The sequence below is a fragment of the Typopeltis vanoorti genome, chromosome 7 (genome assembly GCF_054136105.1).
Source record: "Typopeltis vanoorti isolate ZY-2024b chromosome 7, IOZ_Tvanoo_1.0, whole genome shotgun sequence".
Taxonomy (NCBI): domain Eukaryota; kingdom Metazoa; phylum Arthropoda; class Arachnida; order Uropygi; family Thelyphonidae; genus Typopeltis; species Typopeltis vanoorti.
Genome location: NC_143555.1, coordinates 96,511,837 through 96,528,247, shown reverse-complemented (window position 1 = coordinate 96,528,247; position 16,411 = coordinate 96,511,837). Strand labels below are relative to the sequence as shown.

Sequence of the window (16,411 nt, the reverse complement as noted above, 5' to 3'; positions counted from 1 at the left end):
TTGGGAAAAATCTGTATGCTGAGTCTTAACTGAGTCATTAACATGTTAATTCTCAAAGTTGTTGACATTCTTCAATGTAATATTTTCTTCTCATTTAAAGAAACCTTTAAAAATATTGCATTAGAAAAATATAATTTTTTTAACGGACAATGTCCCAAATGAATTAAGCCATACTTTGAAATTAAAACACCCTTAAAAATGAATGTTGCTTACAACCTAGTTGATAATATGAAAAGACTTAATATAAGTGGCATGCAGATATTGAAGTGAGAATACTTCAGTAAACATTAACAAAAGATTTAATTTTTGTAATCTTTCACAAACACTGATCACAAAATATAGGTCTGTTTAAACACAAAAATGGAATCAAAAATAATTTTCAAATAACACTACGATTTATGACCAAATAACCAGTTACAAACTGTCATGATATGCATTACGGAGTCAAAAAGCACAGCATAATTGTACTTCAAGTGAAAAAAACCTGTGTCTACAAATCAATAATGAACAATCTTGGTAATGGAACTTCATTTTTATTACTGTTAACAATTTAAATAAGAACTATGCAATTATAGATGCAATAACTTAAGCTGTCACTTTTCTTATCAACAAATATCAGATAGCTAACTAAAAACTGACTTAAAATTGCTAAATATAAAAACTTGACCATCTTTAAAAGATTTATCAACCTTATTTACAAAATGGCAGTGGAAGACCAGTACATATAAACTGAATGAAATGACAAACAAATTATAGATAAATGCATAAAAAACATGGCTGGCTTATGAAATTTTACTCAAGAGTCACTGATTTGGCCAAGTATACACCACCATCTGCAAGTAATTGCTGACATACCTCATACATATCAAGTTTATCTTCCTAATTCTTTCATTACTGGTCTTCCAATTTAACAAAAGCCCAGATCTTCTATTAGAGGCAAAATGATATCCACATATAATTCAGGTACAGTATGAATATACAAACAATGGATTTTTTATTTATTTTTTTAATTAGTTTAGTGTTCTGGCTTTGTTTATTTATTTAATTAGTTTAGTGTTCTGGCACTGGTATTTTTGCATAACTACCATTAAGTAAGAATATATATCAGTCCCAATAATTTTCAAGGAACGCTTGTGATTTAAGTATTTTTATATATCAAAAGGTAAAGTTTGTCAGGACATCAACTCAAAGCAGAACAAAAGAACTAAATTTCTGATACTATGTTAATAACGAATATTATAAAGTTTCTCTTATATCATAAGAGATAAGATGTCAGAATATCTTATTTTAAGTTAGCAAAATACAGTTAACTCACAACATACCACCATTATAACCAATTTACTATAACAAACCAGAAATAGATTGAAAGAGGGAAAACTGGAATATTCTCCAAGTGGGAAAGAATCAATGATATGCTGAATGTAAGCAGAACCAGAAATAAAAACACAAAATTACAATGATAATTGTGTCACATTTCAAGAAGATGAACAAAGCTGTTTCCTTTAGTTTTGTTGCACACTCTTACCTAATATAAACCTGATGCAGTTTAATCATTTTTGAAATTTTGTGTATAAAAATAACTAACTTACTGTATTAGTAGATAAAGTAGTTTCAAATAATTTGAACCTATTTTATCTAAATTAATATAAAATAGTATGTTAATACACTTGGCATTTTGGAAATTTTCAAAACAGAGTTATGAGTGGGTATGGCCATCTAGTAATTTTGCTTTTGTTTTATTGGCAAATAAGATAGAAAAATCCGGAAATTTATGAAAATTCTAATTGAATGGGATAAGTGTAAACAATCACACAATCCTTCATTTCTTTAAAAAAAAAAAAAAAGGAAATGTTCCTGATTTATAGCTATAGTTTCTTGCCAAGTAGTGTGCAGAAATTTCAAATAAAACAATAATAATAGTATCATTTTCCTTGGCAACTGATCAACAAGTGCAAGTTATTTATTTATACAATTCATAGAAGTTACATCTGGATATGATGTTGATTTATTGGTAAACGTCAGTAAATCCATAATAATAATGGAAATAATGGTTTTGTGGGTAGATTTAGCATTTGAAAAATATTACTGCAAGAATGAAAGTTCTTGAGAGCAGAAAGAAAGGCTTGGTGAAGTGTCTCCAGATGTAACTAGAATCTTGTAACTTAATAGCATTTTTCTCAGCAACTAGTCTTGTTTTCTTGATCACATAATTATGGAACAGAACAGAAAGTGCTTGAAGTGTGAACACAAAATTGCATTCCTTCATGGGTCCAAAATAACAAATGGCAATCCAACGTTTTATATAAACATGGAACATATCTAGTGCAAAATATGCTTGAGACCTAAACCCACTCAATTTCAGTTAAGAACTGGTTTTTCTCAACTTGTATTCAACAGTATAAAAGAGCTAAATGCTTTCAAACTCCTGCAGCAAATTCATAAAAATTACTTTCAAGATGCATTCCCAAATCTTGGCATAGCACCAAGAATTTACTTGACACTACCAACTTCAAGTTGCAAGTGAAGCTTCAGCAAAATGAATCTCGTCATAAAGTATTTTGTCTAAAATGAGTCAGGAACGCTTAATAAGGCTAGCAATCCCTGCATTGAAAACAAAATAGCACAAGCAGTAATCAAATCATGTTCATTTAACAAGCAGAACACCTGCAAAGTAAAATTTCAAAGAGGTTTTTTATATTTTTTGCCAAACAAAATAAAATTTTTAAAAATAGTTACATTTCTAAAATTTTATGAGTAGTCAAAATAAGTCTCTGCCCTCTCTCCAGATTTCTTACACATCCAATCCTGTAACAAACCAAAAGTCTGACTAAAGCCCTTGGCACAATTCTCAAGGAAATTCACTTCAGCAAAATGTCAGTTATAACTATTATTGAGATTCCTATGACTTTGGTAGAGTGAGTTAACTATATAATGAATACTATTAATATATTTGTACCAGAGTCATTAAACAATTTAAGTTATTAAACCATCAACAAGTTATACCTCACTCAAAAGAATTTTCAGATATATATGAAACCAAATGGTAAATTACTGGGCTATGCATAGATATACAACAAACCACCTATGCTATTCTTCCTTTAAGAACAAACAGGGGGCAAAAATACTAACAATAGATATTTCTTCATGAAATTTTACATATAACATCTAATTTTGTCTCTCAATGAAGGCTAAGGATGCAAAATGAAAAAGGACACAACCATAATACCACAAAAAACTTTCTAAGTAACAAAATCATACAGCAGCTCTAATCAAAAATAGAAATCTTTTAGTATTTTCATAATTAACAAATTCAGAATAAAATGTTTTGAGAAAGCTATAAAATTATGTAGATTATACTTTGCTTTCTTCAGACACTAATTTCACCTGATTTTTTTTTTTTTTTTTGGATTGGAAATGACATATCTCAACATACATTACATCCCACACACACACAACAATCTATAGAAATATGATTCATATGAATTCATTTACTATGAACACTTGATGGCTGTACAGGTTATCCACATATTTCTGGATATGAAGACATGAAATAACATCAAAATATTTTCATTTTCCACTTTAGCAATAGCATAAACATCCTTATGAACTAATTTTAAAATAATTTGTTTAATTCTAAAGAACGATAATTTTTTTTTCCATTGCTCATTCCCAACTATAAGCCCGATGGGAAATATCCTAGTTATTTAACTAGGATATTTCCCATCGGGCTTATTTTTTTTATCATCACAAATAATTGCTTTTCATATTTAAAAAAAAAAAAATAAACATTAACCATTATGTATTATTTTACAGTTCATAGATGAATTTTAAATTTCTTGAACATTTAAACTATATACTATGCACTGCAAAGCAATATAACTCTTTAAACTATATACTATGCACTGCAAAGCAATATAACTCTTTAAACCACATCTGAAGCACGTTAAACATAGAAATACATAGACTAATATAGTACTTTAAGATTTTTTAAAAACATTGTAATTAAACTAAATGCAATTAATTTTTTCAATAATCAGCTTATAAGAAATTGCATGTGGAAAGTCTTAATACATAAATTTAGCTGTATACTGGATAAAAACAAACAAATTTCTTCCAGTGAGGCATGGGTGATATTTCCTTTAGCTGAAAAGCTTTACGGCTGCTTAAATATAACCATCATTTCTATTAAAGGCATTTTTACATGAACATACATCTTCAGAGAACACTTAGCAGATTCTCTGAAATGTAAGGGCACAAAAAATGACATCATAAAGATATCTAAAAACCGAAATTAATCTAAGAACTGCAACATACGTTATAATAGTCTGCAAAATAACTTTGCACATATTCCAATGTAGTATACACTTTCACTGTATGAAACTAATTTCTTTTCACAATATATATATCACATATATCACATACATTGTTCATGCTTAAAGGGAAATTTTGACAGATGCAGAACTGGTAAATGCATAAACATTGTAAAAGCTGCATAATACGGTTTCTTTCTTTCTTTTTTTTTTTTTTAGACATTGTCTGGCAAGATATCTGGATGTATGTGTGTTGTCAGTTCTTCTTCACTATTCACAAATACAACTTTACTAGCAGTAACTTCATTTAACCTGAAATGAAGAAAGCTCTCATAAATATCACACAGAATATATTTTCCTAAGGATTTCATTTGGATACTTGATATTTCAAAACTGAAATAATCAATATTCACTTATAAATTTCTAAATTAACTTAAAATGTCATGAAAAAGTTAAGCTAAAGGTAAAAATAATATTAAAATGAAACTTTAAAAGTTTAACAGGATTAGTGTCAGACAGCTGTATTTGAATGGATTTGGTGTGCGGAGACTGGAAAAAGTGTTGCTGAATGAAGTGAAAATGGATGTGCAGAACCAGGGAAACTAGAACTACCAAGGAGGGGTGGGTGGGTGGGAAGTGGATATGCAGACATCAGTGAGACAGTTGAGTGTAAGAATGTATATAATGTACCCGAGCCAGTACTAAGGACAAGAAATCGGAATGGGATAGTTAGAATAACGCATCAAGATAGGGGTGGGACAAAGAGACCTCTGCATTTCATGTATACTAATGCCAGGAGTATTAGGAACAAGAAGGAAGAATTTTTGGCCTTGATTGGCTCTTCCAGGCCACAGGTTATTGGCATTAGTGAAACATGGCTGACAGAAGATATAGTTAGTGGGATAGAATGTGTAGGTTATAGTGTGTTTAGGAGGGACAGAGAGAATAAAATGGGGGGAGGAGTGTTATTGATGATAGCTGATGAACTGCAGCCAAGGAGAATTGAAGTTGTATTGCAGGATAGTGAAAAAGAGCTCATTTGAGGCTATTTGGTGTGAGATTGAGACTGGCAGAACAAAATATATAGTTGGGCGCTGCTACAGACCAGGTGATGGAATAGATGGTGGAGATAGTATGCATACACAAATAGAAGCAATGAGTGGAAGGAGGGTAATTATTATGAGGGATTTCAACTATGGTAACATTGATTAGGAGGAGGAGAGGACACATGTGAGGAAAGAACTGGATTTTATTCAATTATTAAGGGATAACTATCTGAGACAGCATGTAATTGAAAATACTAGGGGTTTGAGAGTGCTTGACCTGGTAATAGCATCTGAGAATTTGACTGTAATGAATATGACCATGTTGCCACCTATTGGTGAGAGTGATCATAAGGTCCTGACCTGGGAGGTGGCTAAAGGTGTGGAATTTTCGGTTAAGACAGGATATATGTGAAATTACCGTGCTGGCAAGTATAACAAGCTTAGGAGATTGCTTGGTTCAGTGCCATGGCATGTAAAACTGCAAGGGCTGGATGTCGATAGAGCATGGAAAGTGGTCAAGGAGCATTTACAGGTGGTTATGGCTGATTGTATACCTAGGGTCCGAATAGTAAAACAAGTAGGAGTTAAATGGATGAATAACACCATTAAGCTTGAGCTGCAAAAAAAAGAAACAACTGTGGAGGGAATTTAAAGAGAAAGGTGACCTGCAGGCACACGAATGGTATAAAGCACAGGCCAGAAGGGTAACGAGTGTGGTAAAAAAAGCAAAAGCGGATTATGAAAGGAAACTAGCTATGCAAGCTAAAGAGAATCCCAAACAGTTCTTTCAATATGCTGCAAGCAAAAAAAAACTACACGGCAGAATGATTTTAAGGAATGGCGATGATAAGGAGGTCACTGAATCAGCCGATATAGTGGAATTACTGAGCGAGCACTTTGCAAGAGTATATCATCCAGGTGGTGACATTGAAAAAATGAAGGAACCATTAGTTTATATGGGAATTGTGATGAATGAAGTGGAGGTGAATATTCTATTACAGAACCTTAATGTGAATACATCTGCAGAATTGGATGGTATACCGGCATGGATCTTATGTGAAGTGGCTAAAGAATTATCAGTGCCCTTAATCTGAGTCTTGGGTCTGGTTTAGTCCCAAAGATGTGGAAAGAGGGGAAAATAGTTCCACTGCATAAAGGAGGATCCAACAAGACTACTGTTGCAAATTACCGACCGATCAGCATATCAGGAGTCGTTGTCAAGGTCTTGGAGAAAAATAGTCAAGGGAAAAATACAGGAATGGATTGATGAAAATGAGATACTGTACGGGGGACAGCATGGCTTTGTGAAGGGTAGATTATGCCTCAGTAACTTGCTCAAGTTTTATAACACAGTGATGGCAGAACTGGATAAGGGTAATTGGTTTACAGTGATACTGCTGGACCTGGCTAAGGCATTTGACAGGATACCACATGGAATTCTAATCCGTAAACTACAACATATGGGAATGGATATAGGGTTGGTGAGATGGATAGGTGGGGTGGTTGATGGAGAGATATCAGAGAGTAGTTTATTCAGGAGTAGAGCCCAAAAGACGGCCTGTGACTAGTGGTGTGCAGCAGGGTTCTGTTCTTGGACCACTGCTGTTTAATTTGTTCATTAACGATATAGGGAAGGATCTAAGAGGAACAGTTCATTTGTTCGCTGATGATGCAAAATTGGGTAGGGCAATAGTGAATGCAGAAGATGTCAAAATCTTGCAGGATGACTTGGATAGATTGCAGTTCTGGGCTAAGGAGAATGGATGTCAATTTAATGTGACAAAATGCAAGGTTATGCATTTGCATTTTGGGGTGAAAAGATTAGCAGCAGTATACCACATTGGTGGAACTGTACACCAGGAGATTGATGAGGCCAGGGACTTGGGAGTGTTGGTAGATAGGGAGATGAAGTTTAGGGAGCACATTGCAAAAGTGGCTAAATCAGCTCATCAATTCACTTGGTTGTTGAAAAAATACTTTGACGAGCAGAGACAAGCAAGTTATTGTACCTCTGTACCGAGCCTTGATAAGACCTCATTTCGACTACTGTGCCCAGATTTGGTCACCTAGGTTTCTTCTTGATGGGGAGGAGGTGGAGAGGATCCAGAGGCGAGTGACCAAGATGATAGCAGGTCTATGGAATGAACCTTATGAGAACAGGTTGAAGATTTGTGGATTACAGAAATTAGTTGATAGGCAGAAAAGGGGAGATATAATTGAGACATTCAAATTGCTAAAGGGATTCTATAGGATTAATTCAGAGGATATTTTTGAGATCAGGACTGGTGGTGGGAGAACTAGGGGACACCTATGGAAGCTGGGCAAGAGTGTGGTTAGCAAGGGTGTTAGAGCTGGGTTCTTTACTTTTAGAGTGATAAATGAGTGGAATAAGCTGCCAGAGTCTGTTGTGGGTGCTATGACGATGAGTTCAAGGCAAGGTATGATAGATACTGTGAGAATGTCGTATAGTTGTGTGGACATGATGTTTAGGACCTCCCTCGATGAGTCTAAGGACTCCTTGGAGTCGCCTATAATAATAATAATATCAATTGTTCAATCATAAATGGCCATCCCCCCATGAAAACATTATCCTCATTAGAAACCTAATTAGGAAATATTTCTAATTAGGTTTACATTATGTCCTAAAATCATATTTCTGCTTAAATCTCAATGATCCAATACAGAAATAGCAAAGTAACTGATGGTCATTTATCAGCAGAACTGAAAACTGTTACAACAATAACTTTTAGTGGACTGGAAGTCATGAATTACTGTAAATAAGAAACAAATTTAAAATTATATTTTTGTCAAGTTTTTTTTTTGTCAAGTTTTTTTTTTCTCAAATTTTTGCTATGAATTAAGTGTCATGTGGTTTAATAGGACTGGTGGTGGGAGAATGTGGTGCAATAGCAGCACATTGTTACTACTATATACCACATTATCATTAACTAAGAATCTTCCTTACTAAGCTCAGTAAGGAATCCATTATTACTATTGTTGGATAGACATGAATATAATGTCTCTCCAACAAACAGTAATCATGAAGAGTCAAAGAAAACAGATTATATGCAGAAAAAAGGCATTTGTCTAAAATTTCTAAGATTCACTTTGCAAATATAAATGATCTTGTTCAATGTTCATTTCCACATAATGCCTGCTAAGTTCAAAATATGCCTACTTTTCCTAACAAATTCAATTTCATCTTCTTCAAGCACTACTCACATAAGTCTTCCTAATTACTTCAAAGCTGGTATTTGTACATATGTTTGCTCTGATATATTATACTGAGTTTCCAACTTTCAATCTCACTTTCTTGATTTTCTTTGGCTAAAAATCATTCTTCCCTGTTATTAAATGCATTTGTCTCTATCACTCTCTTAATACCAAACATGCTGAACTTTTTGATTTCATATCTTTAACTGCTGATTTTTTGCAATCCAATTTCCGTAACAGTAAAACAATTCTCCTTGGAGATTTTAATATTCTAACTGGCTTTCTTTTTCCAACTGCACAGACAAAACAGGCAGAGTTGATGACATATTTCTTTCACCAATGATTGTATACAAATTGTTCAGCCACTTTCAGAATACCAGTTAAATCTAATCACTTTACAAATACACTAGCTATATTCCTCACTAGTGGTCTATCTAGGCAAGTGTTGATTTCCTCTTTTCATCTTCTCATCTACAACACTGTCTGACATTATAAGAATACTAAGTGCAATGATCTTCATTTCTCCTATGCTTAATTTACTTGGGTCCAATCATTGTTTAAATTTTCCATTTTAAACATTTACAATGAATGCATCACAATAATTCTTAATGGAAAAAACATTTCATTATTTTATTTATTTTTGTTATGTCATTCCTGTGAGAGATCTGCAAGGCCTATAGCAAATACTTACTGTGATGGGGGGGGGGGGGAAGCAATCTGGTGATATTCTTTTTGAAGATATGGAAATTGCAGCCTTTGGGAAATGTTCATGGAGAAGGCTGTTCCACAAAACCAAGGTGGATGGAATGAAAGATGAATAGGAATATCAGATCTAGTGAATCAGCAATTCAACTCAAAGGATGTTAAGGCTGCTGAACAGTGCCCATGGAAATAGTTGAGGATGCAGAAACTGACCATTTGTGATACAGTGAGAGAGAGAAGGATCATCATATAGATAAACTGCCTTCTCCTGGATGGCATCAAGAATTTTTAGGTTCTTGGTGCACACTCCAAATGTGAGAGCAGTATTCCAAAGGTCAGGCAGACTTAGGATTTGTACAGCATCAGCAGCGAGACATATCAAAGTACTGTCTTGAATAAAAGAGAATGAAGTTTTTTTTTGGAAGCTGAGGATGCTAACAAAAGTGATGCATTTTTGTGAGGAAAAGCTATGGGTAAGTGTCAGTTTGAGGAGAGAAATCTGTTCTTGACTGTTCAGCATAGTATTATAGAGAGAGAAGAACTAAGGTTCTTCTCTTTCTCTCTATAATACTATGCTGAACAGTTTTCTGTAAGAACAAAGCCAAAGTTGTTTTAGAAGAGTTAAGGTGACTAGGTTGCATCACTCCACTGGAAAAAAAGTAAGAAGATCAAAGTTTAGAGCACTGATCTTAAAGCTTGAGATGTTTGAATGCCACACATTATATGTCATATGAGTAGGATGAATGGAGACTACTATCATTATCAAAAAGTGAATAGGGTTTAAGGTCAGTGAGAGAACATAGTACATATGTAAAAGGAGAGAAAGTGAATGAGATAAGAGCCCTGGAGAACACCTACATTAAAGGAAAATCTGAAGAGAAAACACCCTCCATTATTTGCAGTAACAACCTGAGAGAAAAGTGGCAATTCAATTGCAAAGGGTAAAAGGTAGGCCATGAAATGGCAATTTGCTAAGAATCTCTTGATGCTAAACCCTATCCCTTATGCCTTGATTCTCCAAGTTCACTGATTTAAAAATGACCTAGCAAATGCAAGAAACTTGCATCATATCCAAATGGCAGTTATGCTTTCTAGCTCCTTGCCAAAGCTACTGGCCATAAAACTTTTGTCCAATCCTGTTTTTACTTCATTCGCACTCAGTTCCACAACATTTGCCAGAAGAAGAAAAAAGCCAATCTTCTGGCTTTTCTTTCTCCTATTCTTGTAATGATCTCAGTATTGGCTTACCATCTAAATTTCTGAACTCTCAACATTCAGCACCACTTTTGATTTTTAACCAGAAAGGGATAAAATTACATCTTGTGCAGTCTGTCTGGTCCTAACAGCATACCTAACTCACCAAATTACAATTATATTGCTCCTGCTTCAAATTTTTCGAAAGCAATTAAAAAGTCCATGAACAATTATAACCATAACCTGAAATCTCCTAATCTCTTCAGTATCTTAACCACAACTCCAAATATACAGATTGGCCTATAATTGATAGCTACAGCCCGTTCCACCTCATAGCACCTGTATGAGGTGGAACAATTTTACATTCTTTCCACTCTCTTGGAACTTGTGCTGTTGTAAGACTCATTAAACAGGCATGTCAATGCTACTGCCAATTCCCTGGAACATTCCCTTAAGATACATGGTGATATGTCACCCAATTCTATCATCTTATTGATATCAAGCTTATTTATTTCCTCATATACCTTCTGCTCCCTCACTAAGCCATCCTTCTCCTATGTTCTCTACACATGAGTATGTCTTGATTTCACCCTGATGAGGATGTAACGACCTTATAAATTTTTTACTGAATACTTTAATGATGCCTTCTGCAGCAGTTAGCATTCTACCATTTTCATTCATTAACATCATCTTACCATAATCATTCTTCCTTCTACTTGCCACACGTCTGAAAAATGTTCTAGGGTTTTTCTTGGTCTGATTTGCTAATTTCTGCCCATACCATAGTTTTGATGTTCATACCAAGTGAATTGCCTTCCTGGCCTGTTCTTTATACTCCTCACACAATTGATTGCTACCGTTATCTATCTTGTTCTGCCTCCGCAGTATCATCTTCTTCCAAATTCCTGTTTAATCCCTTCATTACTTATCTGAAGAAATTTTATTTCTCTAAACATGTACATCTCTAACACGTGAAGCTAGATTCTGATTAGTAATATAATCAATTATAGATTTTGTTCCTCTGCTATTCCAAGTATATTTATTTATATTCTTTTTTAGAAAAAAAGGTATTTATTTTAAAATTATTGAAAATACAGAAGTCTAATAATTCTTGTCCATTGTTATTTATGAAATTTCTCCATATTTTCCTAAGATATTTGGGATTAGATTATTTCCAACTCTAGTATTAAGATTAGTAGTTTATAAAATAGAAATACTAACAAATGGAGAAAGGAAGTAAATAAAAGAAAACAAGAAACAGAACACGCATACAAAGTATATCCATTACAAGAGGTAAGCATTAGAATAAATTAAAGATACTAAGAAATTGTATACTTGGTTTAATCCTTTATCCCAGTGTAAGTAAACAAAGTTTGCCCCTGAAGTATTTTCAAGACTAGGGCAACTCGTATATAGAAGTTAATAACTTCACATCACAGGTATGTATAATGCTATGCATTACAGGAAGGGTTACTGCCCAGACCAGAGTGGGAGCCAGACCCACAGGTGATACTAAGGTTGAAGTAATGCCGAAGTCATATTTTCATATACGAGTAGCCAAAAGGTATCACACATTATTAAAATAGTCTGGATTAGAGATAGTGGTTGGAAGTTTTTCCACTTGGTTATACTATAAATTAAAGTAAGTTTGCTTGCAATTGGATAAAGGATTAAACCAAGTATATATTGTTATCTTTAATCTTATCTTTATCTTGGTATCTTTAATTTATAGTATAACAAAGTGGAAAAACTTCCAACAACTATCATGTATCATGGGATTATTTAATTCTCAGTCTTGTGACTGAAAGTTTTTTTTCTCTCTTACTAACACAGAGGTTATAGTCTTTTTCCCCACCTGAGATAATGGTAACAATTCCTCCCACGGTGTGAACTCTAGGAATTAAAATTCCCAGATGTGAAAAAGCAAGACAGGTAACTAAGGTTTTAAAAGAGATAGTCGGAGCAAATAAGATTTATTCTTACATCCCTTATGGCAGACGGAAATATTTAATTGTAGTCAAAGATGTAGAAACAAGAGAAACTATTACATGGTTTTACTTTCGAAAGCAACACAGTTATTCCTGTAATGGTCGGGAGCCAGGTAAAAACAATAAAAATCGAAAGATTTCTGATGGAATATATAAAGAATAGTAATGAAATTCTCATACAGACATTTTCAAAATGGGGCAAGATTAGTAATATACGAAAGGGTTTATCAGGCGAAGATCCAAACTGGTTTTCTGGTGAAGCCACCTTCACAATGGATATGAAGACGCCTATACCAAATTTTGTCAACATTTGTACAACCCGAGTTATGGTAAACTATCCCGGAGTACAAAGGCAGTGTCTGCATTGTGGTTCATATGATCACTTGGGTGGAAACTGCCCCAAATCTAAATATTTCAACTGCATGGAGATCAGACATATTGCTAATCATCATCATCATCATGCATATCAAGGATTTAGGCCGCCTAGTGTGGCCTGTTCTGGCCTTAGAAGTCATCGTTGAATCGTTTCAGAGGACGTCCTGGTTTTCTTTTTCGCAATGGCTTGTACTTTAAGGCTTGTTTTGGTAATCTTTCTATTTTCATTCTTTGAACGTGTTCCATCCATTTATGTTCATATTTTTTAATTTTTTCTATTACTGATTCTTGGTTTAATTCTTTCATAATTTCTTCGTTTCTTTTGTGATCAAATAGAGTAAACTTTGAAGTTTTTCTCATAAACTTCATTTCTGCCGTCATTAATCTTTGTCGTTTTGTTTTATTGTCCAGATTTCACTTCAATACAATAAGACTGGTAGAGATAATGTATTGTATACTTTTAGTCTGGTTGTTTTTGAACTAGGTTTGGTTTAAATATAGAGTTAATTACACTTATTTTTAAATATTTTGCAATTTTTACGTTTATATCTTTTTCATATGCGATCATACATCGTAGGTAGTTAAATGAATTCACCTGTTCTAAGTTCTTGTTATCTATTACTATCTTAGTTCTTGCTAGATCTTATATTTTAAAGGCCATAGTTTTTGATTTTTCTGTTGATATTATCATACCATAATCTTTGACTATCTCATTTAGATCTAAAATAGCTTTCTATAAGTTATCTTCAGAATTTGTAATTATTATTTGGTCATCAGCAAAAAGGAGAGTGTTTAAGTTAACAGTAGGAGAAAGTTTAATACCTTGATGGAAATTTTTATTCCATTTTATTATTTCATTTAGGTAAATATTAAAAAGAGTTGCTGAGAGGGGACATCCCTGTCGTACCCCGAATAGATCATGATTTAATCTTATTTGTATTTGATTATTTTCATATATACTTATGATAGCTTTTAGGATATTATTGGTATTTGTCTTTCTTTTAATATATTAAATAAAATGCTTCCTTTAACTTTGTCAAATGCTTTTTCAAAGTCAATAAATGCAATGTGTGTTTCTAAATTGTATTCTCTTCTTTTCTCTATTATTAATTTTAGGCAAAAGGCCAGGTCTATACATGATCGTCCTTTTCTAAATCCATTCTGTACTTCTAACAAAATTTTTGGAGTATTTCATTAGTTTGCTATTTAAGATTCTGCTATATATTTTGTAATAACAGGAATTTAGTATACTTATTCCTCTATAGTTTTTAGGGTCATCTCTACTATCTTTTTTAAAAGATCGGAATCATAATTGCTTTTTTCCATTCTATTGGGGGGTTACCAGTTGAATAAATTTTATTTAAAAATAATAGCAGTCTTTTTTTTTGGAATCTTGTTGTTGCATATTTATAGTTCTGAACCTAGCTTATCTTCTCCAGGTGATTTTCCGTTTCTTGTTTCTTTCAGGCTGATTTCTAATTCTTCTTTAGTTATTTCCTTTTCATTTTCATTACATGTTTGCCAGTTGTCTTTTTTAAAATATTTATCTGTCCACAATTCTGTGTAGAAATTTAGAAATTCTTCTAATTTCAATTTGGTGTTTATGTTTTCTTTAGTATCTGCATTTAAGTGTTTCAAAATCTTATATACATTGGGTCTTATTTTATATAAATCATGTTCTAAATTAAAAAAAAAATTGTTCCATGATTCTCTGTCTTTTTCTGACTTCTCTTTCAGCTATGGCTCTTATTCTTTTATATTCTATTTCATCTTCTAATCTTTTACTGCTTAACCATTTATGATAGGCTTCTTTTTTCATTTTGATCATTTCTTTGATTGTATTATCCCATATCTTCAGGTTTTTTTTTCCTTTTATTGAATTTTTGGGTCTTTCATAAGCTGCTGCATTTAGTATCGTTTTTATATTAAGCCATTCTATTTCTACATTGTTTTATTTTATCTAGATATTGGTTAATTCTTTGTTCATATAGCCATTGTATATTTGTATCATTTAATAGTCTAGTTTTATAAACAAATGTTTTAAATTTTCTTTCTGTTCTTGTTACTTGTAGCCATTTAGGTGGTTAATCTTAATTTTATTTTAACAAGGAAGTGGTCACTGCTTATTTCATATCCTCTGTGAACTCTAACATCTAGTGAAAATTTTAATGTCTTTCATTTAATATGAAGTAATCTAATATTGATTTCCATCCTCTTGCTGCCCAAGTATATTTATGTATGTCTTCATGTTTATAGAAAGAATTCATTATTTTTAAGTTATTATAAACTACAAAGTCGATTAATTTTTTACCATTCCTGTTTAGAGTATGTTCTCCATATATTCCTATATCATAATTAATTTTCGTGTTTCCAATTCTTGCATTTAAGTCTCCTGCTAAAATTACATAATCATTTTATTTATTTTATTATATATATTTTGTAGCTGATTATAAAATTCAATATTATCCTGTTCACTTCCTTCTTCTGAGGCATATAAACCAATTATTGTTAAATAACCTCTAACTATTTTTATTCTAGCTTATTATTATTATTATTATTTCGGGCGACTCCAGAAGTCCTTAGACTCATCGAGGGAGGCCCTAAACATCATGTCCACACAACTATGCGATTACATTCTCACAGTATCTATCATACCTTGTCTTGAACTCGTTCACCATCATAGCACCCACAACAGACTCTGGCAGCTTATTCCACTCATTTACCACTCTAAAAGTAAAGAACCCAGCTCTAACACCCTTGCTAACCACACTCTTGCCCAGCTTCCATAGGTGTCCCCTAGTTCTCCCACCACCAGTCCTGATCTCAAAAATATCCTCTGAATTAATCCTATAGAATCCCTTTAGCAATTTGAATGTCTCAATCGTATCTCCCCTCCTCCACCTATCAACTAGTTTCTGCAACCCACAAATCTTCAACTTGTTCTCATATGGTTCATTCCATAGACCTGTTATCATCTTAGTCACTCGCCTCTGGATCCTCTCCACCTCCTTCCCATCAAGAAGGAACCGAGGTGACCAAATCTGGGCACAGTAGTCGAGATGAGGTCTTATCAAGGCTCGGTACAGAGGAACAATAACTTGCTTGTCTCTGCTCGTCAAGGTATTTTTCAACAACCAAGTGAGTTGATGAGCTGATTTAGCTACTTTTGCAGTGTGCCCCCTAAACTTCATCTCCCTATCCACCAACATTCCCAAGTCCCTGGCCTCATCAATCTCTTGGAGTACAGTTCCACCAATGTGGTATATTGCTGCTAATCTTTTCACTCCAAAATGCATAACCTTACATTTTGTCACATTAAATTGACATCCATTCTCCTTAGCCCAGAACTCCAATCTATCTAAGTCATCCTGCAAGACTTTGACATCTTCTGCATTCACTATTGCCCTACCCAACTTATGTTATTCTTTCATTGCATAATTTATAATGTTTTAACTGTTTTGAAAGGGAGTTATGAATCCAAATCATGACTCCTGCTTGTGCTCTTTGGTCTCTGTCAACTCCACTGTATATCACATTAAAATTTTCGGTTCTCATGGTTCTTTTTAATTTCTTTTTTGTTTGA

General features: G+C 33.4%; 1 protein-coding gene across 2 annotated transcripts in view; it reads right to left on the bottom strand.

The window, feature by feature from the left end:
• Positions 1-281: 281 nt before the first annotated feature.
• The window catches only part of LOC150104885 (uncharacterized), a 162,794-nt gene continuing 146,664 nt past the window's right edge, over positions 282-16,411 (bottom strand). For both annotated transcript variants that reach the window (XM_090395396.1, XM_090395395.1), the window contains one exon: positions 282-4,622. In XM_090395396.1, the coding sequence (XP_090251522.1) occupies positions 4,526-4,622 (97 nt within the window). In that variant the 3' untranslated portion in view covers positions 282-4,525. The remainder of the gene's footprint in view (positions 4,623-16,411) is intronic.